This window comes from Amaranthus tricolor, chromosome 15 (assembly GCF_026212465.1).
Source record: "Amaranthus tricolor cultivar Red isolate AtriRed21 chromosome 15, ASM2621246v1, whole genome shotgun sequence".
NCBI lineage: Eukaryota > Viridiplantae > Streptophyta > Magnoliopsida > Caryophyllales > Amaranthaceae > Amaranthus > Amaranthus tricolor.
The window spans coordinates 3,081,315-3,108,805 of record NC_080061.1 but is presented as its reverse complement, the minus strand read 5'-3'; the positions used below and the strand labels follow the sequence as shown (position 1 = coordinate 3,108,805).

The following is a 27,491-nucleotide window of genomic DNA, read 5'->3' as shown; positions in this document are numbered from 1 at the left end:
AAAAGTGTTGTAATTCTTGTGTTACTGATCCAATCTACGGATTTTTCAAATGCTCCTGAATCGTCCTCACTTAGTAGTTTATACCACCTACCTATCTTTCGGATCAACCCTTATTTAATCGCGTATTTTAATTCCATGTTAATATTTGCTGTGTGTTATTTACGCTATGTAATTCTATAATCCCCGCTTCTTGTGGTGCCTATATATGTCTAGGGTTGTGCAATAATATTCGATTTGTAATATTCTGTATTAGGTTTTAAAAGTCTAATAATTTACCCTTTTTTAAAAATCGAATAATTTAAAATGATTATCCGTTTTTTAACTGAATTTAGATCGGGGTATTTGCAAAACTTGATATGTATAATATACTAATATATATATATATAATATTTAAGTTTAAACACTTTGTAGCTTCTATAACTAATTTCTTGTCCTCATGTTGGTCGCAAGAAAATTTTAAAAAATGGTAGACGGATTAAAATTAGTAATGATCATGAAAATTTGGGTTAATTTTACTAGCAGTATTAAATTACCAGTGGACAGTGCCGGAGCCACGTACTAGAAAATAGAGTTATTTGATAAATTGAAAATTATTAATTTTGCTCATCAAATTTAATAAATTTGACAATCTATTAGTTAAGATGCAAAATGATTTTAAAGATATATTTTTCATTATTTAATTTTATCCCACTTAATTAATTTTCTAAATTGGTCGATACATGTCAAGGTTTATGTTCACAATGTCTAACTTTTTTCTTTCTAAAATTCATTCACATTACTCAAAGATCGATTAATATTAATTACTTATTTACTAGTCAAATGAAGTAATATCAACTGGACAAAAAAATAAATGTTGCCTCAAGAAAAATGAATAAAAATTATTTCGAGCTTCATAATAAAAAACTAAAGAAATAAATTAAAATTATAATTTGATTGAACTTAAACTCATATGAAACGAATTAATGTTAAATCAATCCCCAAAGAACACACGAGAAGACTATAACTTCTCCTAAATATAAGAAAGTTGTGAATGATCGAGGTATAACATTATATATAATATAACAAAATAAACATGAATAATTTTCTCAAAAAAAAAATGACCATAAATAATAATATGATAGTTTTTGCAAATGAGCACTGAATTAACTCAATGTTCAATGCATATAACTTTGAATTAGGCAAAGACAGCAACTGCTCCAAGGACAGCCACGAGAACAAAGCTGCTTCCGTGAAGAAAAGCACCACTGTCACCCGGTGCTGCCATTGCAGGGGCGGGCCCGGGCCCAGGGACGACGTCTACGGCTGGGCCAGCTGCTGGAATCATATCCATGGGTGGGCTCATCACTGGGGTTTCGGTTGATGGGGCTGGGACGGCGGATGCCAAAGGAGCAGGCACGGTTGGGGCAGCAGCGGGGACAGGGGCAGCGACCGGATTGGAGACCGGAGGGGTGGTTGGGGCAGAGACGGGGGTGGTTGTTGGGGCGGGCACAGGAGCAGGAGTGGTGGAAGTGGTGGGAGCGGGGGTTGGAGCCGTTGAGGGTCCTTGCGCAAGGGCAGACCCGACAAGGGCGATAAAAAGAAAAACGACAACACTAACACGTGAGAAAGCCATATTAGTTAGTTAATTAAACTTAATCGACACGCCCTGTTCTAAACAAAAACTCAAAAAGTATGTTAAGAATATAGGGGAAACGTGTGTTTTTTTTTTTGTTTTGGGAATTAAATGTGGAATTTGAGCTAATTTATAGTGAAATTATTGAATTAGAGGGAGATTAATTAGTAGTTGGAGATGGGATTAGTGGGATACTTGTCAAGCACGTTAGGGAAGAAAAGGATTGTAAGGAGAATATGTTAAGAGCATAGTGGGAGAGCAGTTTGTATATTTTCATTTGGAGGGGAGAAAAGTTCAAATATAGAGGGATAGTAAAGAGAATATCTTAAGAACATAGTGGGAGAGTAGTATTTTGTATGTGAAGACTTTAAATGACAATGAAAGAGCAACAAATACTAAGATTAAGAAAAGTTAATTAGAGATGTATGTATGATAAATTTAATTAAATCGTAGTTGTGTGGATAATTGTTAGCCGTTTAAGTATAACTGTTGTATGCTTATAGCTTTGATTGCTGTAGTTGTATAATTGTAGTTAGGTATTTATATGTTTAATTATTTGTATAAATTTAAACTAATCGGTAAATATATTGGTTATGATAGTAGTTGAAGTATAATTTGTTGAGAAAAAGATAAAAAAACGAAAAAATTAATTAAACTACTATTTTTAATTTTAAAACGCTATTACATAGATCATGTGTCATCTTTTGTTTTTACACAAATTTTGGTGGTGCACTTAATATATACTCCCTCCCCCAATTTGCTACTCGATTCGTTTTTCAATGTACTTCACGTTTATAATTAGGGGAGGAATCAAAAAAAGTAGAAGTGTGATTGTTTAGGTAGTTGTTAGTCATAATATTTCTAATCTATGATACCAACAATAGCAATCTAACTTGTTACCCAAAGTATTATTATTAGCCAAAAGTAGTTATAATATATTTATTTATTAATTTTATATTTATTTGACCTAATTTATTTATCAATTTTCAATAGCAGTATGATCAAATGAATTGAATATCAGTTTCAAAAAATTATATGTTATATACTCTAACACGCCCCCTCACGCGAGACCCCATTGGGGTAGAAGTGTGGATGCGCATAGGGCGCTGAATATTCCACTTTAAATGAGGGGTGGTTGAGATTCGAACCCGTGACCTCTCACGTTGGCTTCTGATACCATGTTAAATTAACGGGGAAACACAAGTGCACACACTTCATAAGCCAAGGAGATATATACCATCCCAAAACCATATGGCAATGGGAAGAAGGTCTCTAATAGCTTATAAAGCGTGCACACCATTTTTAATTTATCGATGTGGGATAACTCATCCCAACAAAAATCGATATTTATTATCGTCGAATACATTATACGCTTATTATACTTTAATCCTCCTAAGAAGTTACTTCATCAATTATTTTTTCTTTACACTTCAATTATACTTTTGGGTTTCTTAGAGAACTTTAGTTCACTACAAAAGTAGTTTTGTATAATATTATAGGACTTGACTATATTAATTGTGTTAAGTTTTATGTTGAGTTGATTGGTGAAATATATTTTAGTTCACGCTAAATTTATAAAGATGACTTTTCAAAGACTCTGTGTAAAAATATTGAAGATCCTCACTTTATAAACTTGTGATTTGCCTACCAAACTAGCAAGTTTCTACCATTTACCAATCAAATACCAATTATTGCACACGCCAATCAACTCCCAAGAACCATAAAACTAAAAGAGATACTCTGAGGGTCTTATGGTTAAACGACTTTAAATCAAGAAATTTATATGTTAATAATTATTCTATTAATTAGGCTATTTAATTTATGTATGGAAAATGTCTCGATGAAATTGTCTCACATAAGAATTTGTAAAACTAAAATGATTGCCCTTGCATTCTATTGTTCGAAGTGTTGATTTTTCCACTACAACTTCAATATTAATATTTCTACACAACTGAATTCAATAATATTGGAATATATTTCTATATTTTGATGAATTTGCAACGTCGAATTTTTTTACTCTATTGATCAAAATATTAAAGACAAAGAAAAATATAAGGGGATAAAAGTAGTTTGTAGGTAAGGTGAAGAATGATGATGAATTTGTTGATGAAATGAGGAAAGGGATCGGATTGTGATTTCATATGCTAATTGTAATAATATGATGGGTATTTTAAAGAAAAATATAGCAAAATCAGTATAATAAAGAAAATATATTTTTGTTCATACTGAATTGAATTTTTTTTAATAAATTGAATATAGGTTACATACAATGTTAAAAACTTTTGATAAATTGAATAATGTAAATAAAATACAAAAGGTACATCTTGAATTTATAATTAATTATGATATAAAATGATCATATAAATGAGCATTAATTATAATGAATTCATTGTAATTGATTAGGCAAAGATGACGGCAATAATTCCTAGGAATACTAGGAGAGCCAAGTTGGTTCCTTGTAAGAAGGCGGAATCAGTCATGTTATCAGCATCATCTCCAAAATCAGGGGATGGGGCAGGAGTAGGCCCCTCAATGACTAGCTCTGGAGCAGGAGCAATAGATGGGCCCATGGTGGGGGCCAGAGTTGGCACTTGGGCTGGGGATGGAGCTAGTGTTGGCACTAATACTGGAATTGGGGCCAGGGTTGGCACTTGAACTGGAGTTGGGGCTAGGGTTGGTGCTTGGATTGGGCTTGGAGTTGGAGTAGGTATGGTAGGGGTAGGGGCTGGTGACACGGGCTGAGTAGGGCTTGGGCTTGGTGCTCCAACGGGCCCTTGGGCAATAGTGGACCCAACAAGAACGACAATGAGAGTAAGAGCGGAAATGATACGTGAAATAGCCATAGATGTTAGATAGTTTAGCTAGAATGGGTTGAAAACAAGGGATATTGATAACAAGGTATTTATTTGATTGTTTTGGCTTAGAAGAATTTGGTGAAAAACTTGCTAGATTTAAAGGAAAATTGATGGAAAAACGCAATCACACATATGCATAGACATAGAATTCATGGGATACTTGTCATACACTTTTGAAGAAGCAAATAAGGAATGGATAATGAGTTAGGGGCTTAGTGGGGGAGCATTTTCCATGTCTAACTTAGAATCATTGTATTATTCCTTGTATTAGGTCAACATTAGGAAAGTTCAATTATCAGGTATAAGAAGTGGAACAAAAAGATTTTATGTTACTTATATATATGATCAAAATCTACTATAAAAGGGAAATTATCATAATTACCAATGATTATCCAATAATTTATTGTTTTTGAATATAATTAGTAATTATTATTTATGATGTGAAGTATATAATATCAACGTAATTAAATATAAATTTTGTTATATTTTGATCTTTTACATTAATTTTTTTGGATTATGTGGTTGACCTTGAAATTAGGTCTTTTCCATTATAAGTGTATATAAAATTATACTCACACTAAAAAAAATGTATATAGAATTAGACTCTAACATGCATAAATGAGCCAACGAACCCATATGAAAAAATAGATTAAAGAGTGATTTTAGTTTACAATTTAAAGAGCTATTTTTGATAAAATCGTCTATCTGTGAGACTCAAATAAATAATATATATTCTCATAATATGTATGAACTGGGTTATTTATAACTCATGTATAAAACAGGTTGTTTAGTGATACTCTTTCATACATCAGTGCAATTTAATTGCTATTAATTGAAACCTGCCTTAATGCACTGGTTTCTTCTATTACTTGACTTTACACTATCGATAACCAAGTTCATCAAAATTGATCCAACTTGAAACTCGATCAAACACTATAACATATTATTTTAGAAGTAATTGGAGTTTCAACTTCGATCTAATATATATTACTACCTTAAATCAAATTAATTTTTGCGTTCGTCCAATTTAATTTCAAATTAATCAATTTTAAATCCTATTCACAACTCAACCACTCTTCGATCATCTTTAGTCACACATAAATAACTCAAACATGAAAATATTGTTCACAATTGAAATTTTTGAGTCAATAATACGCTATGTAGATTTGTTATCCTAAGCTGATCTATATGTCCATGAGTTCTCATCAAGTCAAGTTAGCTTTTCTTATTAAAATCTCGACTAAAACAATAAGTAGCAATAGAATTTACTCTTGTAGTTTACAAAGATATATATATACTCTTCTTTTTCTTCGATGTGGCCAATTAGAAACAATTCACTATAACAAATGGCCACTTCAACATTCTAGTTAAAGTCAGAGTTTCACTAAAAATTAGAAACATTTCTCTACAGAGATATAACCAATTATATTAATAAGATGAATTTCTTGATCATTATAAGACCACCAAATAATCTAATGTTAGAATTCACAACTAAAACAAGTCCTTGCAAGAACAAAATAATGAGCTCCTGCAACCGGAAAATATGCTCTAACCAACTCGGACGATCATAGGAACTAATAGATCCAATCTTTTTGAATTAAGGCTTAGGCATTGTTGTTAATATAAATAGACCATGTACCAAAGCATAACCCCACTTAAATTGAAGATTCTGTTCATCATTACGTACATTCATTTCTATAGCTGTAGCAAAATCCAACAGAAATTAAACAACTCTTTGACGGGGATTGAATTTTTTAATTAAAAAGGACTAATCTGATCTAACTTGGAAAAGTACAAGGTATCTGCATTCTTAGGTAGAAGAAACTGAGGCAAAACTCTAAGAACCGGAAGCACAAAAACCTTGGTATGTAGAATAACCAAACCCGAAACATTGATCGACCACACACAAGAAAAATAAAATCCTGCTACGTTGATATACATATGACAAATAAATTATCAAACTGAAGGAAGACCTTTGATCCTCTTTATCAGCTAGCCGTAGAACAGGCAACACACCACATAGTTCAAAATTGTAGCTTGCATGTATAAGTAATACGATTAACCGATTCATAAAATGAAGTGGTTGAAACATTGCTGCAGTATAGTGTTCTTACTTCTTGATCATAAACAGCATTTCCGCGGTCTAAAGAGACGCATCTTACACCCAATGAATCAACTTAGGTCACCAGAAGGGGTTGAGATACAGACCCTGTCAAATTCAAATGTTAAGAATATTAAGAATTGAGGTAGCCGAAGGGCAAGAAAGAAATTTTTACCACAATGAGGAAAGGATTATCGCATATTCTACAGGCTAAGTACACAACAAACAATATATGGAAAATACATATCACCTGTACATCAGTAAAAGAAACAAACTTCTGAAGCAGTCTCAATGATGAGAACTTCACAAGAAAGCGCACACATTAAACTGGCGATCTACATAGGATACATCCGCAAAAGTATCCACATCTTGGTATGAATACGATAAAAATATAGAAAGAACTCGCCCAGCTAAATGAGCTAACATGCATAAACTGACGAGCATCATGTGATTGGTCTAATTGTTCCCGACACAGAAGAAATTCCATCATTTGGGAAAGTAATTACCATTTTACCACCTAAGAAAACAACATCTACTTATAGGCACAAACACAAGGGAAATGGAGAACCCGATTGTCCAGCTAATCTCCTTGCATCGAAATGCAGCCTACGTCATGTTGACTTTTTGAAAGAATGTAGAAAAGAAAATGCATAAAACTTAGCAACTAAATTACGATATGCAACTCCAATCTGCCCATATATGAAATTTCCTTCGCAAAGCATCAATCACAGTAGAGACTATCTTTGAGGGCCTGATTCCAGGCCATACCTAGAGGTGTTAAATCAAGTTGTTAGTCGGGTTTTGGGTAGCCGGGTTGTTTCGAAGTTTACAAATCACCAAGCTAGCATGTCGAATCGGTTTAGTTATATGTATTGAGATGCATTTCAGGTCGGGTCAAATTTGACCAAAATGGACAACCCACATGCCCATCCTATTTGAAACTTAGCTTGAAGGGTTCAGCCAAACAGAGGTTAAGAAAACATCTCAGGTGGGATCAAAAAGTTATCTTCACTCTTAATCATCAATGCTTGATTCACATAAATTGTATAAACATGCGTCCAAAATTGAAAGTCTTCACATCGAAACGAGGGGTAGAAAACAAAAGGGAATTTATGTCAGGGAGTGAGCTAAGCATCATAAGATGGAGAAAAAAACCAAGAGCACCAGTAAAGGAAAAATGTTCCTTGTAGAAAGTATAGTAGAAGAAGAAGAAACAAAAGCATAAAAGACTCAATCATTATGCATATTGCAAAACGGTGATAACTTCGACAGAAAGTGACCGCAGCATTTCCTCAGACACATTTTAGCAAACAAGTCATAAAAAATAACAATTAGCAGTAAGCATATTCTGATGTAATTCAAATCTAAATATAATAACAAAAAAAAAAAAAGTGCAGAATTTTTTTTGAAATATTATAAACCATGAAAAGCTCATGCAAAGCAATGACACTTCACTTAGAATATTAAACGTATTTAACACATCTAGAAAGTTACCAGCAAATCTTTGTGAACGATTAGATTGCATCCTTTCGAAAATCTCATGGATTTCTGTTATCACTAGCCGTGACAACAGAAGGCCAGCAATTAAGGCTCCGGCCATAAGCATTAAAAACACCTCATCCCATCCCTTGGTCGAAAGAAATCCAGTGAGAAGTGGACCAAATGCTGCACCCACTGATCCTGTACCATCAATAATAGCAGTCACAGTTGCCAGAGCGCGAGAATCTCCTTTCAGCGATCTGTGAGTACCCAAATCTGCAGAAACTGCAGTCGTTATGAGTGCATATGGTCCATTGACAAACATCCCAACAATCATCATCAAGACAATGTTCGAAGTCATGGAAACACCGCCGTAAAAGCGATACAGGAGCATTGAAGGGATTGCAAGAAACATAAATGTGGCTGCAGTAATAGCTCTAGCACTAAGTTTATCGGAGAGATAGCCTGCCAAAATGCCACCTACTATGCCCCCCACATCAAAGAGAGTGGAAAGATTTCCTGCAGACTTCACGGATACATAAACTCCACCAATTGCTGCAGAGTCAAATACAGAAAGAAAATGTTAGAAACCACTCTTGTGCCTTTTTCCACAGAGAAGTAAGGAAATGACGTGTTCAAAGTTCAAACACATTATGCGAAAACAAAAACAAATAAGAAAAGATTATTCTAAAAATACACACAGCAGTGGCTGTCATACTTCCTGAAGTTCTAACACACAGGTTCTGCATTAAAATTCAGCTGCACTAAAGGATACTACCAGACCTGCACTAGACAAATATCTAACAGACAGCTACACAGGAAACGATATCAGAATTAACAAGATAGAAGACATCAATTGATGTAAAACTGCCTTTAGGAAGCAGAAGATGCACTCTTTCAGACATCGTCAAACATGTATCCCTTTGTCCAATTGATTTTGCTACATTGCATAAATCAAAATGATAGTTTTTCATGTATTGTGTATTAAAATCAAAAGGCAAAGAATTATGTCCTACTAAATGGAGTTGTTTGATTCTTCCCCATCTAAACGAGTGCAACAGTTTTAAATTTGATTCTCTTGGGAAAATTGCAACATACAGTTTAGCTATATGCACACGTCCATTCTCCCATTTTTTTTTTCCATATCTCTACCCATCACATTTATTTCTTACAAGTATAAGAAACATCCAAATCCCAATGTTATGCTCTTACAATAAGAGTAGATTTTGGCATGGTTAGGTTTCTTTTAATATACTTCTGTTTTTAAAATGCACCAATTTTTTCCCTTTTGGAAATTTTTTATTTAGTGCATCATAACCTTAAATGAACACCTTTTGACGTACAAAAGACAATTGAGTATGTTTGGCAAATGAATGGCGGCTAGAGCTGTTGGCATTCTACTGAAGAGTGAAGATGTTGGCAATGGCCGGTCAAACCAGCTGAAAATATTGGCTCATAGCTAGTTGTTATATAGTCATTATGGGGATGTTTGGTAAAAACTATTCATTGTTTAGAGAAAAAGTGGGCCAAAGCCAATGAAAAAGTATTATAAGAAGTTTTTTGGTTTTAGCTTAAAAGTCAGATTTAAGCTAACAAGTAAGTAAACAATAGAAGGGTGAAAAAGAAAAGAAAAATAGAGTCACTTGCTACTCTTTTGCCTCTACGCTTCCAAAAATGCCATAAATTTCTACACATTAAATTATGGGTGTATATTATTTTAGTTCAGTTTTTCTAACTTATTGGAAGTTGGAACTTATCTCAACTTGTTACAACTTGTTATGACTTATTATTCACATGTTGCACTTGGCTAGGTCGTATTTGAACCTCTCTAAACTTATTGGAAACAGTTTGAATTTATTGCAGAAAACATCCACAATCAATCATGGCCAAGGGTGGTCATTTTCTCTAAAGAATGTTCAAGCCTCCATTTGGTTCATCTGAAATAGGATTTTAGCCATTTTCAACATTTTAGTTTCCTGGACAAAAGCAAAGACACCTGTTTCCAACTAATTTAAGGGAGATCTCAAGACCTACCTGACACATGTACTCTTCATTTCACCTCAAATGCAAAAGTCAAAAACTTAACATTCTAGCCTGGATATAAGTATGAAACGTTTACAAAATAGTTGTCTTACTTTTGGATATGTAAACAAGTCTGAGTAACATAGCCCCAAGTCCGGTACAAAGAAAGACCAATTCCAGTACAAAGAAATATCTTATGCACAATCTTTACAGTCCTCTCAAGTAATATACCCAAAATTTAAAGATGTAAAAGCAGTGTGACGAAGAACCAAGACCCCAGCATTCTAACTCTCACATTTGGACATATTAAATACAAAAGACAATTCATTTCAAAGCTAATAAGTCCATATCAAAATGTCAAAGGTGAGAGAAAGACAGACACAAAAGAAGAGCAAACAAAAGAGAACATGCTCAAAACAAATCCTTGACCTTCAAAAAAGTTTGTATGGAACGGAAGCTTAAATCGATAAAGAATCAAAATGAGCATAAATTGAGAAAATATATCTTCACTCAAAAATGCAAAACCATTGAATTAGAGAAAGAAGTTGATATGGCATGACAAACCTGTCTGACTAAGATAAAATGGTAGCCAATATAGAAAAGTGTACGCCACAAGCTTTGAAAAGAAGAGACACAAGGCAAATGGTATTACCCCAGGTATCAAACATGCTTCAAACAATCCTACACTTTTCCTCGATGTTGAAGAAAATTGAGGAGTAATATATGTTTGACAGTCATTCGATTCAACTTTATGGCTCTGTGCTTCCAGCTTACTCGGTTCTGTCTCTACATTATTTCCCAACGCATGAGGACAAGGGAAACCTACATCCTCTGGATAGGCAGCCAAGAACAGGTATACCAAAATACCTCCCAGAAAGATAAAAGCTCCTGGAGCTATGAAAGACCACCCCCATCCATACTGCAAAACACTAGCAGCTAGAAGGGACCCAGTAATATTCCCTACAGATGTATGAGCATTCCAGATACCCATTATCAAACCCCGCTTTCTTTTGCCAAACCAATTACCGATGACAGCAACCACAGATGGCCAACCAGTAGCTTGAAATAATCCAGCTATCATTTGCATTAGCATAAAGAACCAGAAGGCATGGATATTCCAGAAGTAACCCATGCCAAAAAGCGCAACAAATATGCCACTACCAATCATGCCAGAAGTCAAAAATAGACGAAGATCTAGACTATCCCCCAAGTGCCCAGCAACATACATGCCCATGGAATAGCATGCAAGAAATGCAACATCAATCTCTCCCAATTTCGACTTCCCGCTTTTCCCATCAAAAGGTGCCCAGCCTCCCTTATTTGAGCTGTTTACATTACTATCAAAAAGTTCCTCCCTGATGAGAACATTTCCAACAGGCCAGAATTTTGAAACTGAAGATTTGTTTCGTTCAGGATCCAGAACACTCTTGACTATGCTACTTGGTTTTCTGGAAGCATGATAACAAGTATATGCAATAAAAGTAATCAGAAGAACAGCATATCTGTATGAAGTAAAACTCCAATCTTTGCCTCTGAAACTTCTTATAAGAGATATCCCAGGTGGAGTTCCCCTGAAGCCCTGAGCCATCCTGAATCTTGATAATAAAGAAAGCCTACGCAACAGATTACAATTTTTCAGCACTAACATCTACTAAATAAACATTATGTGCTTCTCACAAGCAATCCAATCTGAAACTACATTCTTAAATCACAAAAGCTGTTGGTAAAACTTAATCAATATACTCTATCTATTCCAAATAAGTTGCTACATTTACTTTTTTTCACACTATCTAGTCAGGGCCGTTCTTGAGGTTGGTTTTCGAGGTGCAACCACCTAAGGCTCAACTCATAAAGGGCCCAAATTGAGTTAATCCTTATAATTAATAATATTTGCATAAATAGCTTCTAGCAAAACTTGGAGCATTAAGTTTTTTAGTTAAGCACATGACTATTGAACTACATGGTTAAAGAAAAAATAACCAAAACTTTACTTGAATAAGGGGCTTTTTTTTATTTTTTTGGCATTGTATCAAATACACTAATTAAATTGATAATATCTCTAATTATACTATAAAAGATTATATAGTTAATATTAATAATCTATACATATAAAAGATTATAAAGTTAATATTAATAATCTTAACATTGACACGAATCAAACAAGATCACCAAAATGCAAAAGTTGCAAGTAACTTAGAATGGAAGGAGTATGTGGTATATAAAATACTAATGGAAAGACACTTCGATTTTTTTAATAAACCTCGGTTTCACCGGTAATAATGTCTGTAACTTTCTCAGTTCTCACCTCCAAAAAAATTTTATGCAACTTTTTAATCAAAAATGTACAGATGATACTGTAAACTTTTCATTAATACCACAACTTATGATAATAATATTCAGTTTAACGAGGTTGGCTGCTAATGGAAAGATACATCAGCAAACTTATGGGACCTACCAACCCACAGTTAAATGCAAAACTTCACATAGAAAACAAAAAGGATTCACCCCACAAATCATAAGGTCAACAACAATTTAAGGTTAAATTGTCAAAGATGGAAATAATTAATCAATAACTACACCTAGACAACAGATAAAAATATAAACAAATAAGGAACATAATTTACTGAGTTAATCATAATAAAAATAAATCAATCACACCTTTCAAACAACGCAACCTAGTACCAAACACTGTTATTATTGCATCATAATCAAAAAATGACTCATAATGAATTACACCTTGAAAGCAAACACAATCGCAAACAAATAAGGAATATACTTTTTTAACTAACTTTGAAGGCAATCAATCCATTCAAACAACAAACAATATTATTAAAACATCATTAACAAAAATCGACGTATGAAAAATAAAAATATTAACGCAAAAAAAACTAAAAACTCACCGATTAATCAAAAACAAAACGACTATGAGACAAATTGCAATAATTATCTGAAACAAGAAGCCATTGCTGCGATAATTTCAGAGCATTAACCTCCTAAATTGACTGCCGATTACTTCAGAGATGTCGTCAGAAATTTAGGGAAGATAGAAGGATTAGGAAAAGAATGTCGATTTTCTAGGGTTAATGAAGGGAGAGATAGAATAGGAGAGGATGAGAGGGAGAACGGCGATGGCGGGAATGAGAAGAAAGTGGAAGAGAAGGTATACAAGAAGAGAAAAGATGTACGACACGTGGAATATTTCTAGAGCAGTAGTTTTTTCTACACTGGTGCCACGCTGGCAATTAATACGTCCTTGGAAAATAAACTGAAAATAGCAATGTCGGCTAACCTAAACCTTTAATAACCCCAAAATAACAACTCGATAAACTAAATGTTTTTAATATTGAGTTATTTAATCCAAATATCAAATAAGTATTACGATAAAATCGTTTCATATAAAAACTTGTGTAAAATGTTTATTTTAAGATTTAAGAATCTATTTCAATACTTAAATTGTCAAATTTTAAGTATTAACCTCAACAAAGGCTCAACTAGTAATTTTTTAAAAAAATTTTTATATATAATAATTTTTTTTCAATTCAAATTTGAGACTTAAACGGTCAAATCTAAAATAATGTTGGAATCAGTCTTTTAAACTTTTGATTTGGTATTGAAATTAAAAATTTTAACACCAAATTTAATAATTAAAACCACAGCAACTTAAGTCTTGAAATTGTTCTTTTAAGTATTAAATTTGGCCATTTAATTCTTAGATTTGATCATTTAGGTCTTAATTTTAGTATAAAAGCAATTAAAAACTTTTCAAAAATGGGTTACTTCTAAAAATATAGGTTGTCGACCATTTGGTCCATATATATGTGGTTGCACTCATGCAACCGTTGCATACAAGTTTTTGTGGACATTTAAGGTTTGGCTTAAGATATATATTTGGGTTTTTAAATGGGAAGAAGTGGGTTGGGCCTTTCTTTTGGTTGCTCAAAAATGGCGGTCTCACAGGAGATTTACTGTTTTTTGAAATGAAAGCCTCTAAGAGGTTCAACAATGAAAAACAATTGAAAAGTATAATGCAAAAGATGAACACAAGTGTTTATGAGTTATCTTGGATACCTCCCCCTCAAATGTAGTTTATTAAATTGAATTCAACAATTACAAGCATGAAAAACATCTCCTTCTCTTGAGAATAATCTCTCAAGATCACAAATACTAAAACAAAGTAAAAACACTCTCAAGTTTCTAACAATGCAATAGGTCTCTCAACAATATATGTGTTTTGCGGTGTCTGTTACTATGAGTAATGAATCCTATTTATAGACAAGGTATTCATCACTCTTAGTATTCTCTCATAAATAACCATAAACTCACATGTAACACCCCAATTAACTATGTTAATAACCATAATAATAAACATCACAATAAACATTACATTAAACAAGAAAGTAATGCACTTGTTGAATGACTACAAAAAAATTCTGACCAAAACAGAATCCTATGTAGTCTGCTCGACTACCGCTCGATCGAGCCACTATCTCGCTCGATTGAGCGAGCTTCTAGTGAAACTACTGTCTCATTCTGCACCATTCACTCGACCCACTCACTCTCGCTTGACCGGTCGAGCAGCCCACGTTTGGTCGAGCAACTATCAGACTTCCTTGCCACTTGTTGCCTTGATCAAGCAACCCTCATCAATCATTCCACATTTCAAACTATTTACATACGACACATCTTTATCGACCCTCTCCAAAGTACAAGACAAAGTATGTTTGATTATATGTTTAAAGTTAACGTCATTGTTAAGATTATTGGCACTTGCTTTAACATTTTTAATTAAAGACAAATTTGTGATTAGTTAACGTAAAATACTAAAAGACAAAACCAAAATCAAATAAATGGATAAAATTAAATGGTGGTCACTATATGGTTACCAGTTGGTCGCTATTGGCAACCACCCATGTATGGTCGCCAACTAGTCATAAATGGATACTAACAATGTCTGATAGTGGTCACCAGTTCGTCGCTATTGGCAATCACCCATATCTGATCGTCATCTGAACATATAGAGCGAGCATACATAAACTTTTATACTCCCTCTTATTCACCACTAAAGTCCCATATTGGTTTTGCACGGATATTAAGAAATGCATTGGGGACCACTACAAACGTAAGGAATAGATGTAATTAGATAAAGTAAACCAAAAATAAGGGTTATTTACTTAATTTAGTTTAGGGGTAAAGGGTTATTTACTTACTTTAGTAAGGGTAAAATGTAAAAAAATCATTACTAAATTAGGATATGAGACATTAATGATGAACTGACCTAATATAAAAATGGGACGTTAGTACTGAATTGGAGGGAGTATAAAGAAATGATGTAGCATAAGTACTACAGCCCAAAGTAAAAAAAATAAGAAGGTATCTAGTCCCAATTTTATTATTTGTTATTGATTCCAAATGAATTTAGTTATTTAGACTAAATCGTTTAAATTAGAGTTGGATACTTGGATTAAAGTAGTTCAATAATATTATGAACTTATGAACATCCTTTAATAACATGCCAAATTCTAATTAAAAAATACCAAAATTTTATAAACTTTATTGGAATTTGATTTCTATTCTTACTTCTATTCGTGTTTTGATTTGAGCTTTAAGGGGTGGTCGTTTGTTTCCATTATAGGAGTACATATTTCATAACTACATTATTAAACTTGAAAGAATCATTTCGGTTCCAGGAGTATATTCTTTCTCTTCGTTCTAATCAATAATTGGTTAATTATGATGTCGATAGATATTATCAGCTCAATTGATATAATATAATCACGTGGTAATAATACTAATGACCTAAATTATGATATCCTCTCATTTACTTCACTACAATTAATTACTAAACTTTTTTATGAGATAGTTTTACCGTAAAATATACTTCATACTTGGGTTAAATTGCTCAATAGTAAAAACTTTAGCTTACAAGCTTCTTGTTTTAAGGTCTTCTTACCGTGAGACGGTTCCATACAAGACGGATTGTTGCAATTTTAATTTAGTTTTCAATGTTTGATAATTCATAGTTTATTTTGATTTAGTAATTAATACTTCGTTTTTACAGTTTAAATGGAATGGTATTTCAAAGTAGGACATTTGGATCACATGTGACGTCTAGTTCAAAGGGACAATCTAGAGTCGGGGATTCTTTGACCGCATCATCGTTTATCAGTATGTATGGATTGTCGTCATCCTTCCTTTCTCAGACCCTGATTTTAAGTTTTTATAAGCGGAATACACTGAATACAATTATGATGATGTGATATCTAGTTTAAAATCTAAAAATCACATAAATGGCTAAATCTATAAGTGGTGACACTCAACATGGGATTCACAAACTCTATTGAATCATACCCCTTCTTCAACTAAAAAATGTAAAATTGATGTAGGTATTATTCTCACTTATGTGTATTAGTTGGATTTAAGGGGTGATATGCCCCAAATGAATTATTAATGTGCTGTTGATACCAATTCACCTTTATTTCTTATTCTGATTTTGTTTCTAATGTCTACTGCCTTCGACAAAGAGGTGTAATTTGTTTTCATCTCATTCTTTATTTTTGTAAATCTCTACAACTCATTGCCTCGTGATTTGGTTTGCAGACCTACAAATAAAAATGTGAGCATGATAGTACTTTGCACGTTATTCAACATATACTACTCCATAAGACATCATTGTACCATAAGCATCAAGCAATACACAACTTTGCAACCTCCCCATAATTTTTTTTTAAAAAAAAAAACAATATATAAATAAATAAGTGATAATTTGGCGGATCCAAATCCAGGTGTCAAACAAATACCCGGATTCGGATCCGTGGATCCAAGAGACCCGTTTTACTTTTGAAAATATAAAATATTATATATTATTTTTAGGATATTTATAGTTTGTATTATATATTTTATTTAATTTCAAAAAAAGTACGACCTCAAAGAATAAATGAGTAGAAGAAAGTTTATTAGCATAGATTCTTTTCATTTAGTCCATATAGACCTTTGGAGTCGTATGAAATTTGCTACAAGATTGAGATGCAAAAATTTTTGTACTATTGTAGATGATTACTCCAGGTATACTTGGGTTATTTTCATAAAAAATAAAAGTGATTTTCTAGAAGTGTTCAAAACCTTCTATGAATTTGCAAAAACTCAGTTTGACAAACAAATAAAGATTGTGAGAAGTGATAATGCCAATGAGCTTAGCAAAGGTGAAACCTTGCAAGGGAATTTTGCACCAAACAAGTTGTACAGAGACTCCACAGCAAAATGGAGTGGTGAAGCGCAAACATAGGCATCTTTTAGAGGTGGCAAGAACCCTTTACCATTAATCAAAGGTACCCCCAATGTTTTTGGGACACTGTGTGCTAACTGCAGGACACACCATAAACAAGCTGCCCCTTATACCACTTAGTAATATGACTCCACATGAAAAATTACATGGTGTCAAGCCTTCATATAATATAATGAGGGTCTTTGGATATTTATATTTCACAATCACTCTAAAGAGGGATAGACATAAGCTAGATGAAAGGGCAAATCCATGTGTGTTTATAGGATATTCTTAACACAAAAAAGGTTACAAAGTGTATAACCTCAAAATAAAAAGTGTGCTGGTCTCTAGGGATGTTACCTTTCATGAGAAGTGTTTTCCATACAGATTTGAGTCTTTTGACAAAACACTTCAGGAAAATTTGTTTATACCAAAGACTAACCTACCAGCAGACTCTACTGATATGAACTTGTCAGAAGAGAACATTGCATTAACACAGAATCAAACATATGACGAACAAGAAGTTATGCCTAATACAAACATTAATTCTGACTTGCCTATAGAATCAAATGATATGAAGGAGTCAGAAGAGGATATCACACCTACTCACAATAAATCACATGATGAGAAAATTGTTATATCTCGTAAAAACATAGATGACCTGACTAAGATAAGGTCCACAAGAATAAAGAAACACCCAGAATACCTTAAAGATTATCACTGGTGTAACTTGACCAGCTTCTATCTGTCTAACAATCATAAACAAATTGGATTATGAGGAAACTTTCTCACCAGTTGTTAAGGATACAATCAAAAACAAGAATAAAAAAACAGCCAGAATACCTTGGAAAGACTCAAAGCTAGGTTGGTAGCTAAGGGATACAATCAAAAACAAGGAGTGGATTATGAGGAAACTTTTTCACCAATTGTTAAAATGACCACATTTAGGTGTATGCTAGCAGTGGCAGCAAGTCATAATTGGATAGTACATCAATTGGATGTAAAAAATACCTTCTTTTATGGAGATTTGCACGAGGAAGTGTATATGACCATGCCCTAAGGGATTCCAAATCCAGAGAACAAGGTGTGCTTGTTAAAAAAAATCCTTATATGGCTTGAAGCAAGCCTCAAGACAATGGCATGAGAAGTTAGTCATTGAGCTCAAAACCTTAGGATTTATGCAATCTAAAAATGATTACTCATTGTTTATTAAAAATCAAAACAACATATCACCATAAAGGAAGTGTATGTTGATGATATTTTGCTTACAGGAAACAATGAGGTTGAGATTATTACACATCAAACATCATTTAGATAATGCATTCACCATAAAAGATCTAGATCAACTACGTTTCTTTTTAGGTATTGAGGTTAGCTATACATCATAAGGAATGATACTAACTCAACAAAAGTATACTAAAGATATTCTGAAATCTAGTGGCATTACTAATTTTAAAAATGTTGTGACTCCCCTACCCTTGAACATGAAGTTTAATAATATTGATGGGGAGAAGTTACAAGATGCCACATTATATAGAAGCTTGGTAGAAAAACTTAATTTTCTCACTAATACCAGGCCAAACTTATCTTTTTCTGTTCAGACTCTGAGTCAGTTCATGCAAGACCCTAGAACTACTCATTGGGAAGCATTGCTTCATACTTTAAACTATATAAGCTCAACATGTGGTCAAGGGATTGTATTGAAAGGAACTGACAAAATTGTACTTCAAGCACATACAGATTCAGATTGGGGAGCATGTCCCATTACTAGAAAATCAGTCTCAGGATATCTAGTCCTATTAGGGAACTCTCCTGTTAGTTGGAAGTCTAAGAAACAACCAACAGTTTCTAAGTCTAGTTCAGAGGTTGAGTACAGAGCAATGGCCAATGTAGCCTTAGAGATTACTTGGGTTGTCAGGATGCTCAAAGATTTAAGGGTAGATAAGCTTGAGCTTGTAACCTTGCATTGTGATAGTCAATCAACCATTTACAAAGCAAAATATCATGTCTTTCATGACAGGACATAACGCATAGAAATCGACTTCCATTTCACAAGAGATAGGGTTTTAGAAGGCCTCATTCAACTGTCTTACTTGCCAACCCAACATCAGCTTGCAGACATTCTAATCAAAATCCTACCTTCATCTTAGTTCAACCATCTTTTAGCCAAACTAGGAGTTAGTAAACCACCTCCTAGTTTGAGGGGGATATTAAGACTACGAAGTATGATGATGGCTGCTGGATTCTGATTAGGAGCTCAACATCATGATCAAGAGCTGAGCTCAACATCAGAAGGATGCAAGTATCTTGTGCTGAGTTCTTTTATTCTAGGCTTTTGTTATGTTTTCTGTATAGTATTCTATGTTTGTTATTTACTTTGTTAGTTAGTTATAGGTTGTTATAACTAACTTGTAATTAGCACGTGTCTTTAGTGTTTACTTCCTGTGTTTATATATATATATATATATATATATATATATATATATATATATATATATATATATATGTATATATATATATATATGTATATATATATATATGTATATATATATATATATGTATATATATATATATATGTATATATATATATATATATGTATATATATATATATATGTATATATGTATATATATATATATGTATATATATATATATATATGTATATATATATATATATATATATATATGTATATATATATATATATATATATATATATATATATATATATATGTATATATATATATATATGTATGTATATATATATATATATGTATATATATATATATGTATATATATATATATGTATATATATATATATATGTATATATATATATATATATATGTGTATATATATATATATATATGTGTATATATATATATATATATATATATATATATATATATATATATATATATATATATATATATATGACACATAGCCCATATTTTGATATAAATGAAATAGCCTTTTTTTTGTCTTTCTGTTTCTTTCTTTATTTCTGATAGCAAATCAAAGTGATATATGACAATCTTTGATCTCATGACAGTTTCAATTTTATCATTTTCATAACATTTTAAGAAAAAAAATCATGAATACAGAGAATTCAACATACATATGAGGTGAAATTTATTTCTTATTTTTTTATTTTGTTGTGGCTTGGTGTTCTTATGTGAGTGGTAAAAGAATCAATGGCTTTTCAATGTATGATCAGATGTACATAGTGTATTGTATGCTGTATTTTGCTTTAAATTCTATAGTCTTATACGGTACCTTTTAAGGTCTTGCTATAGTATGATTTGGCGTTTAGAATTCCCTACACTGTCATGATTTTTTCCTCAGGAATCTCTATTTCCCTTTGCACTTGTAATATGATACTCAACATATATGTTGTGTAGGATTTGGGCTTTATTCCGTGTATTTGTAAGTTGTGTGAAGAGCTGTGACTAGAAATGGTTATGGGTCCAGAATTCTGTTGGACCTGCCCTTTTTTTAAGGGTTTGGATCTTATTTTTTGAGACCCATCGAATTCGAATCGGATCTAAAATAATTGTATGGTGTGGGTCCTAGGGTTTAGACTCGGATCCAGACGCAAACCCGACTTCTAGACCTGGACCCAGACCTTCCCCTTAGACCCGAACCCTATAAAATTAAATGTTTAAAATTAAATATCCTGAATTTTATGAGTGATTTATGAATTTGAGTATGTAAATGTAGCCTACAGCCCACTTTAATTCATGAACTTCACGAGTCACTCCATGAACTCTTGCTAACCTTAAAATTCCTTTCACAAAGGCGTTGTAGCCCGTCATTGCCATTCCCTCTCTTCTTCTTCTTACTCAGTTCTTCCTCCTCAATTCTTCCTCAGTCCACCGTCCTCACTTTCTCCGCCAGCCAATCTTCCTCACAGACGCCATAGACGCTGCCAGCCTCAGATTTGTACTTGTTTGTTTAAGTTAATTAAATATTTAGGGTTTGTATTTAAGTTAATTATTTGTTATGTTAAGTTGATATTGTGTTCGATTATGATATTATTTTGATTTAATATGAATTTCTAATTCTATTATGTTCATGAATATATTCTGATTTATTCTTCAAATCTATGTTGCTTGGTTGTTGTCGATCATGAATATTATTCTGATTTGGTTGTTGTCGACATACGAGTAGCAACACTTCAAAATTGTTGTTATTTCTGCAAGATCATTTATAACTGTTTGTAGATTTTCCTGAATCATAAATTATTTTGTTCATATTTTTTTGTTTATTCATATTTAATATACTAAAAACTTATAAAAGATTCAGTATTGGAAAATTAAAGAGATTTATTTAAAACCCATTAAGGACCCTAGATCCATTAGACCCAAAGGGTTTGTGTTTCGGTTTGAAAATTTTGGACCCTTAAGATCCGGATCCGGGTTTCGATCTATAAAAAATAAAAGGATTCGGATTCGGATCTGATCAACCCTGCTCCAGACCCGCCTTATAACCATCCCTAGCTGTGACCCTGTACTAACATCAATAAAATATAATGATTAAGCATTTATAGTACCTCTCTTCTTTCAGTAGCCGATTTACTCTAGAGGGGTTCAACGGGGCAGGTCGGGGCGAGTCAAAAATTAAACGGGCTAGGTCGGGGCAAATGTTGAACGATATCGGGGCAGGTCAAAGTCCGTTTAAATCCAACCCACTTTGACCCAATTTCTAAAAGTTTATAAAATAGTTTTTTATTATACTTTATGGCCCGTTGGATCGACCAGCTTATGTATATAATAATATCATTTAAAAATATATTTAGAAAAAAGTGATAAATTTTTTTTCGCAATTAATTCTTATAATTATCCAACCCGACCCGGCCCAACCCTTTACACCACGGCCCGTTAATAACCCAACTCGCTAATGACCCGTTAAAATGTGACCCGACCCGCCCGTTGAACTCCTCTCATTTACTCATAGCTTGACACTTTCAATTTTAGTAGTCCATTTAATCATTTTCATAACATTTTAAGAAAAAAATTAGACCCATGTTAAACCCGGACCCGATATTGGATCTGCGAGATCCGTGGATCCGAATCTGAGTCCACTTGGACCCGATTCAGATCCGACCCGTTGTTATACCTACTCTTGGTTCTATATTAGTATATTTTAGTCTTATATTGATTCTAAATGTGTTCAATTCTAATTTAGAACCCAACCATCCATGATCATCCTCAGTCACAATATAAATTAACTATATCATGAAAGTACTTTATATAACCCAACTAGTCCACTCATTTGAGAAATTTGGTAACGTCTTTTGTCTCATCAAATTAGCTACATATACTATAAAAGTATCTCATATTACAAATGTTATTGTAGCAAATTCGATTGAAAGAGAAGTATTTAATAGGGATGGGTAAGGGTCCAAGACCATTTAGATCTTATAAGACCCTACCCCTCAATTTTTGGACCTTATGGGTTCAATTCGAGTATAATAGAAAACTTAAGAGTTTAGATTTGGGTTTAATTTTCTAGACCCTTATAAATAGGATTTATACTCGATTTGGATTCTTAAATGTCCATCCCTTAGTATTTCGTAGTAATAGGCATAGTGCCATTGGCCCATTATAGCTTAAAATGCACCTCAAGTATCTTGGGTCTTCAATTGGGCCACTTTATAGAATTAGATGGTCATTCATCATTCCAAATGAAATAGAATACAATTGACAACCCAATTATGTAAGCCCATAATTTCTACAAATCAAAACTATCCTAACGGATTGGAAATTCACAATTTCTTACTTTGGACTGTTTTTATAAAAGACGCGTTTTAAATAGGCCCGTTCATTATTATTAAAAAACAACTACCAAAAAACGTGCATTGTGCAATACTATTTGAAGTTGGCGTTATAACATATTAAAATTGATATTATAACCTGTTAGAGTTGGTATTATAACCTATTAAAGTTGGTATTTCCAAATAGGTTATAACACCAACTTTAATTGGTTATAACACCAGCTCTAAATACCAACTTTAATGGATAATAATACCGATTTCAATAGCTTATAACACCAACTACAATAACTTATAACATTAACTCCAAATAAAATCAAACGCGCACATCATTTTTTTTTATTTTTCTTTTTTTTTGTTGACTTGGGCCAGTAGAGCCATCTTATAAACACGGTCTCTGGAGAGAGGGGTTGGAGGAAATTTAACACAGGATAAACTAGATAAGCCTACTCCATTCTACTTCCCCTTTAATGAATTGATTTTCCTTCACAAAGAAATCTTGATTATCTTCTTCTCAATCGCCATTAATGGCGTCCAAGGTTCTTCCACAGGTTTCATATCTTATCTCTCTTGTTTATCATCATTATTTTTTTTCTGAAAAGCTCTTTTATACAGCTAAATTCGCTTTTGTTTTCTCTTTGATAGGCACTTATTACAATTCCTTCAAATCATGTAATTCAATGTCCGGCATTGAAGAAGCAGCTAGGGTTTAAGATTGATTCATTCCGTAGATTATCTCTATCCGATTCCAGAAGTAAACGTTTGATATCTAGAGCTTCTTCTAACCTATTTAGCTCCAATTTCAGCGCAATTTTCAACATTCCTCAGAGAAATTCGTTCGTTGTGAGATCGGAAGCTGAGGATAGTTCTGAGGCTTCAGCTGAATCTAGTGGAAGTGAAGCAGCAGCTGAGGAGGAATTGTTGGAAGATTCTGAAGCTGAAGCCAATGCCGAGCCTGAGTCTAAGCCGCAGAGGCAGCCTAGGGTTAAGTTAGGAGATATAATGGGGGTAAACTTGATTTCCCTGCACTCGTAGTACAACTTTTCACATTTTCACATTTTTCACATTTTTCTATCAATGGTAGAACCTTGGGGCTTTTGATTCTTATGGACTGTTAATATACAATGAATGTATAAAATCGAAACAATTAGGAAAATTGAATATTAGAACACTTGTTCAAAGATTGTAAAATGTGAACTGTGAATCTAAACGTAAAGTGAGTTTAGCGTTAGCTTTTGAATAATCTATCACAAGTGGCTAAATGACTATATCAAAAGGTTATAGGACTTGATTGTTTGTGGTGATTTGCGAGTTTGAGATGAAAACTGAACATAATCATTGATCGAGTAGAATTTGGATATTGAGTTTCTCAAACTTGAGATTAGGATTTACAGCATTTTGTTTTGTCTGTTTAGATATTAAACAAGAGAGCAGTTGAAGCTTCTGAGGAGCAGCGTGCAGTTCCTGATATCAGGACAGGAGACATTGTGCAAATCAGATTGGTTAGTAATGTTTTTCTTTCATACTGAATTTAATCATTTTCGTATGATCACTTGTGCTCTGTTGACTTCATTGTTGGGTTCATTTTTATAGGAAGTGCCAGAAAACAAGCGCAGGCTATCTGTTTACAAAGGTATCGTGATATCCAGGCAGAATGCTGGTGTTCACACCACCATAAGGATCCGAAGGATCATCGCTGGAGTAGGCGTCGAGATTGTGTTCCCCCTGTAAGTATCCATGTCTTCCTTGTGCTTGACTTATAGTTATGTGGCTGTTATATGCATTTGCAGTACACATAGAGTAGCCTATGCTACAAAGTTTAATGCAACGGTTGAGTGAGTAAACTCTATGTTTGTCTTGCAAAATAGTCACATTAAGTTCTACGGCAACTGACAGAACACACTGAGAGCCTGATTATAGTTTGTGTCATTACAACCTAGTATGAATATGAGTTGCATCAGTTGTCAACACAAAATTTTATTCACTCTTGACTATTTGGAGTACTTTATTATTGACAAGATTCACAAGAACATTACTCCCATCCTAAAAAATAAGGTCAAGTTTCGTAGTTTCTGATAAGGGCTGCCCAACTTCAATCCACAACTAAAAGTTCTAAAAGTTCAATAGGTTGATACCAGTTCAAATGAGTTTATACAAGTAATTTCAAGTGAAAGATTAAGCCCAAGTTTTGGTGGAGTTTATAGTTACTCTGCAAGTCATGTTAACTCTTGTGATCAAATTACACCACGCAACGCAAGGCTTTTAATATAAACTTTTATACAGGAAACATGTCTCTTGTTTAGGGTAGATTGGGAAGTACAAAAGAAATAATGCCACACAACTTTTACCCAAAGTTTTGTAACGAGAAACAAGTCTCTTGGTTAGGGTAGATTGAGAAGTATACAGCCTTGCTGATACAAAAAATGTGCAAATAATCTTTTTAGTTTGTGATCAGAATTACAGAGCCAATGTTCACTTTTGCCTTTAATAAAAAGATAACGCACAAATTAGTCCACGCTAACGACTTTATTTTAAGAGAAGAATGCTAGTTTAATTGGTGTGTTGCTGATGTTTACTAGCATCAGATATGTTTGATACAGAGAACATAATCTTTTATTTTTACTCGATGACTACCATGAGTTAGTGTTGCATATTAGTAGAAGTACCGAGCACCTTAGCCATCTACAAAAGTTGGCAAAAACATTACATGTCCTGCTATTGTAGCTGAACTCTATGTATTAGATGCGATAGTTGTATTCAAGCTAGTGATAGTCTTTTGGAGTATGGTGAAGATCATATTCTTTGCTGTCCAAGTGGATATATTGTGTATTGACAGTGTATTCTACGGCGATATTTATATAGGTACTCACCAAACATCAAGGAAATAAAGGTGGTTGATCACAGGAAGGTCAGGAAGGCAAGGTTATACTACCTAAGAGACAAACTTCCCAGACTCTCGACGTTCAAGTGAGAACGTAAAATTCACTGAACCTCTTATCATCTTTGAAGCTTACTTTCATGCTTGTTTATGGTAAACATATTGAAAAAAATCCTTTTTGAAGATTTATGTTCTTTAAGAGAATCTTTTAATTGTAATTTTCTTTAGAGAGTAGATCAAAATGTTCATTGTTTATATCTTTGATGAATTCATCCACACAATACTTTGTTTGACTAAGATTAAAACGAACATCAAGATTCAAGCAACATGGTTAGTTTGACAAGGATCTCTGATACTCTCTTTCAAGCTATAAGAGGATGAATAATTAATACTAAATATAATTATTAATATAATTATTTATAAGTGACAAATAAGTAGATAAATTACATTTTTAATTATAATTTGTATTTAAATCATAATATTTAATAAAATACAAATAAATATATTAAGATAATCGTTTTTTTAATAAATGAATCTTATATTAAATTACAATACCCTTAAATATAATGTATTGTTATCCTTTGAAACATAGCATATATGAATTAAATATTAATGAAGATGTATAATAGCATACAAAAGTCTTAAAAGTGTATACATCATATTTGAAAAACAAAGCTCTAAATAAATAAACTTCCTTCTCATCGCAAACATGTCAGCGTTTGAAAAGCAGCTATTGCACACCCCATAAATGCAATAACTAAAATGTTGCAACTAAGTCATAAAAGCAAACCAACAAATGAATTCAATACCCAAAAGAGAGGAACTTTTAATCGTAAGTATTAAAAATCAACATTATATTATATCAGGCGCCTAGAAAAGAAGAGCAAGCAACGCCAACTCCACTCTCCTTACAAACATAGTAACAGCAACCAAAGGAACTTCCAATCGTTAGTATTAAAATCAACATTCATCATATCAGGCTAAAAGAGAATAGCAGCAATCCTCCAACTCCTCACAAAAAACAAAGTGATCACCAGCATTTCATAATACATGAGCTTCCCTTCTTAAACACCAAAATTAGAATATAAACAAACTTTATCCACAAAAATCAAATAGCGTAGCGACATCTTAAAACATCTCAATAATACATATGACGACAATAGAGTCTTTAATTAGCGAATATTATTGCTAAAATTATAATTCCTTAATTTATATCAAATTATTTAATTTGTTTTTTACATTGTATTCAATTAATATGAAATCTAGTGCAATGCACAAAGTTTTTAATATCAATATATAAAATGATTTTAAAAAAGGTTACCATTATCAAATTGAAATTTTCATGCTAAAAAATTTTTATAAATATTATTATTATTATTATTATTATTATTATTATTATTATTATTATTATTATTATTATTATTATTATTATTTCTTAAAACAAAATTATATTGTACTAATTTGATTAAGGACATATTTTTCAATTTGAAATTTACTATTTCTTCTTTTAAATTA

The 27,491-nt window shown here is 32.8% G+C and overlaps 4 protein-coding genes across 4 annotated transcripts; 1 reads left to right on the top strand and 3 right to left on the bottom strand.

The window, feature by feature from the left end:
* Positions 1-1,174: 1,174 nt before the first annotated feature.
* On the bottom strand, positions 1,175-2,128 carry LOC130801561 (classical arabinogalactan protein 9-like). The gene has a single exon (XM_057665430.1). The coding sequence runs from the start codon at positions 1,610-1,612 to the stop codon at positions 1,175-1,177; it is 438 nt and encodes a 145-aa protein (XP_057521413.1). The 5' UTR covers positions 1,613-2,128.
* Positions 2,129-4,011: 1,883 nt separating this feature from the next.
* LOC130800929 (uncharacterized) lies at positions 4,012-4,455 on the bottom strand. The gene has a single exon (XM_057664675.1). The coding sequence runs from the start codon at positions 4,453-4,455 to the stop codon at positions 4,012-4,014; it is 444 nt and encodes a 147-aa protein (XP_057520658.1).
* A 1,601-nt stretch (positions 4,456-6,056) lies between these two features.
* Positions 6,057-13,248, bottom strand: LOC130801534 (putative glycerol-3-phosphate transporter 4). The gene is made up of 4 exons (XM_057665406.1): positions 12,970-13,248; positions 10,634-11,682; positions 8,063-8,602; positions 6,057-6,676 (listed from the first exon to the last, which is right to left on the bottom strand). The coding sequence occupies exons 2-4, from the start codon at positions 11,655-11,657 to the stop codon at positions 6,645-6,647; spliced, it is 1,596 nt and encodes a 531-aa protein (XP_057521389.1). The 5' UTR covers positions 11,658-11,682; positions 12,970-13,248; the 3' UTR covers positions 6,057-6,644.
* Positions 13,249-23,460: 10,212 nt separating this feature from the next.
* LOC130801630 (50S ribosomal protein L19, chloroplastic) lies at positions 23,461-26,302 on the top strand. The gene is made up of 5 exons (XM_057665507.1): positions 23,461-23,649; positions 23,744-24,106; positions 24,514-24,600; positions 24,692-24,825; positions 25,961-26,302. The coding sequence occupies exons 1-5, from the start codon at positions 23,626-23,628 to the stop codon at positions 26,067-26,069; spliced, it is 717 nt and encodes a 238-aa protein (XP_057521490.1). The 5' UTR covers positions 23,461-23,625; the 3' UTR covers positions 26,070-26,302.
* Positions 26,303-27,491: the final 1,189 nt, after the last annotated feature.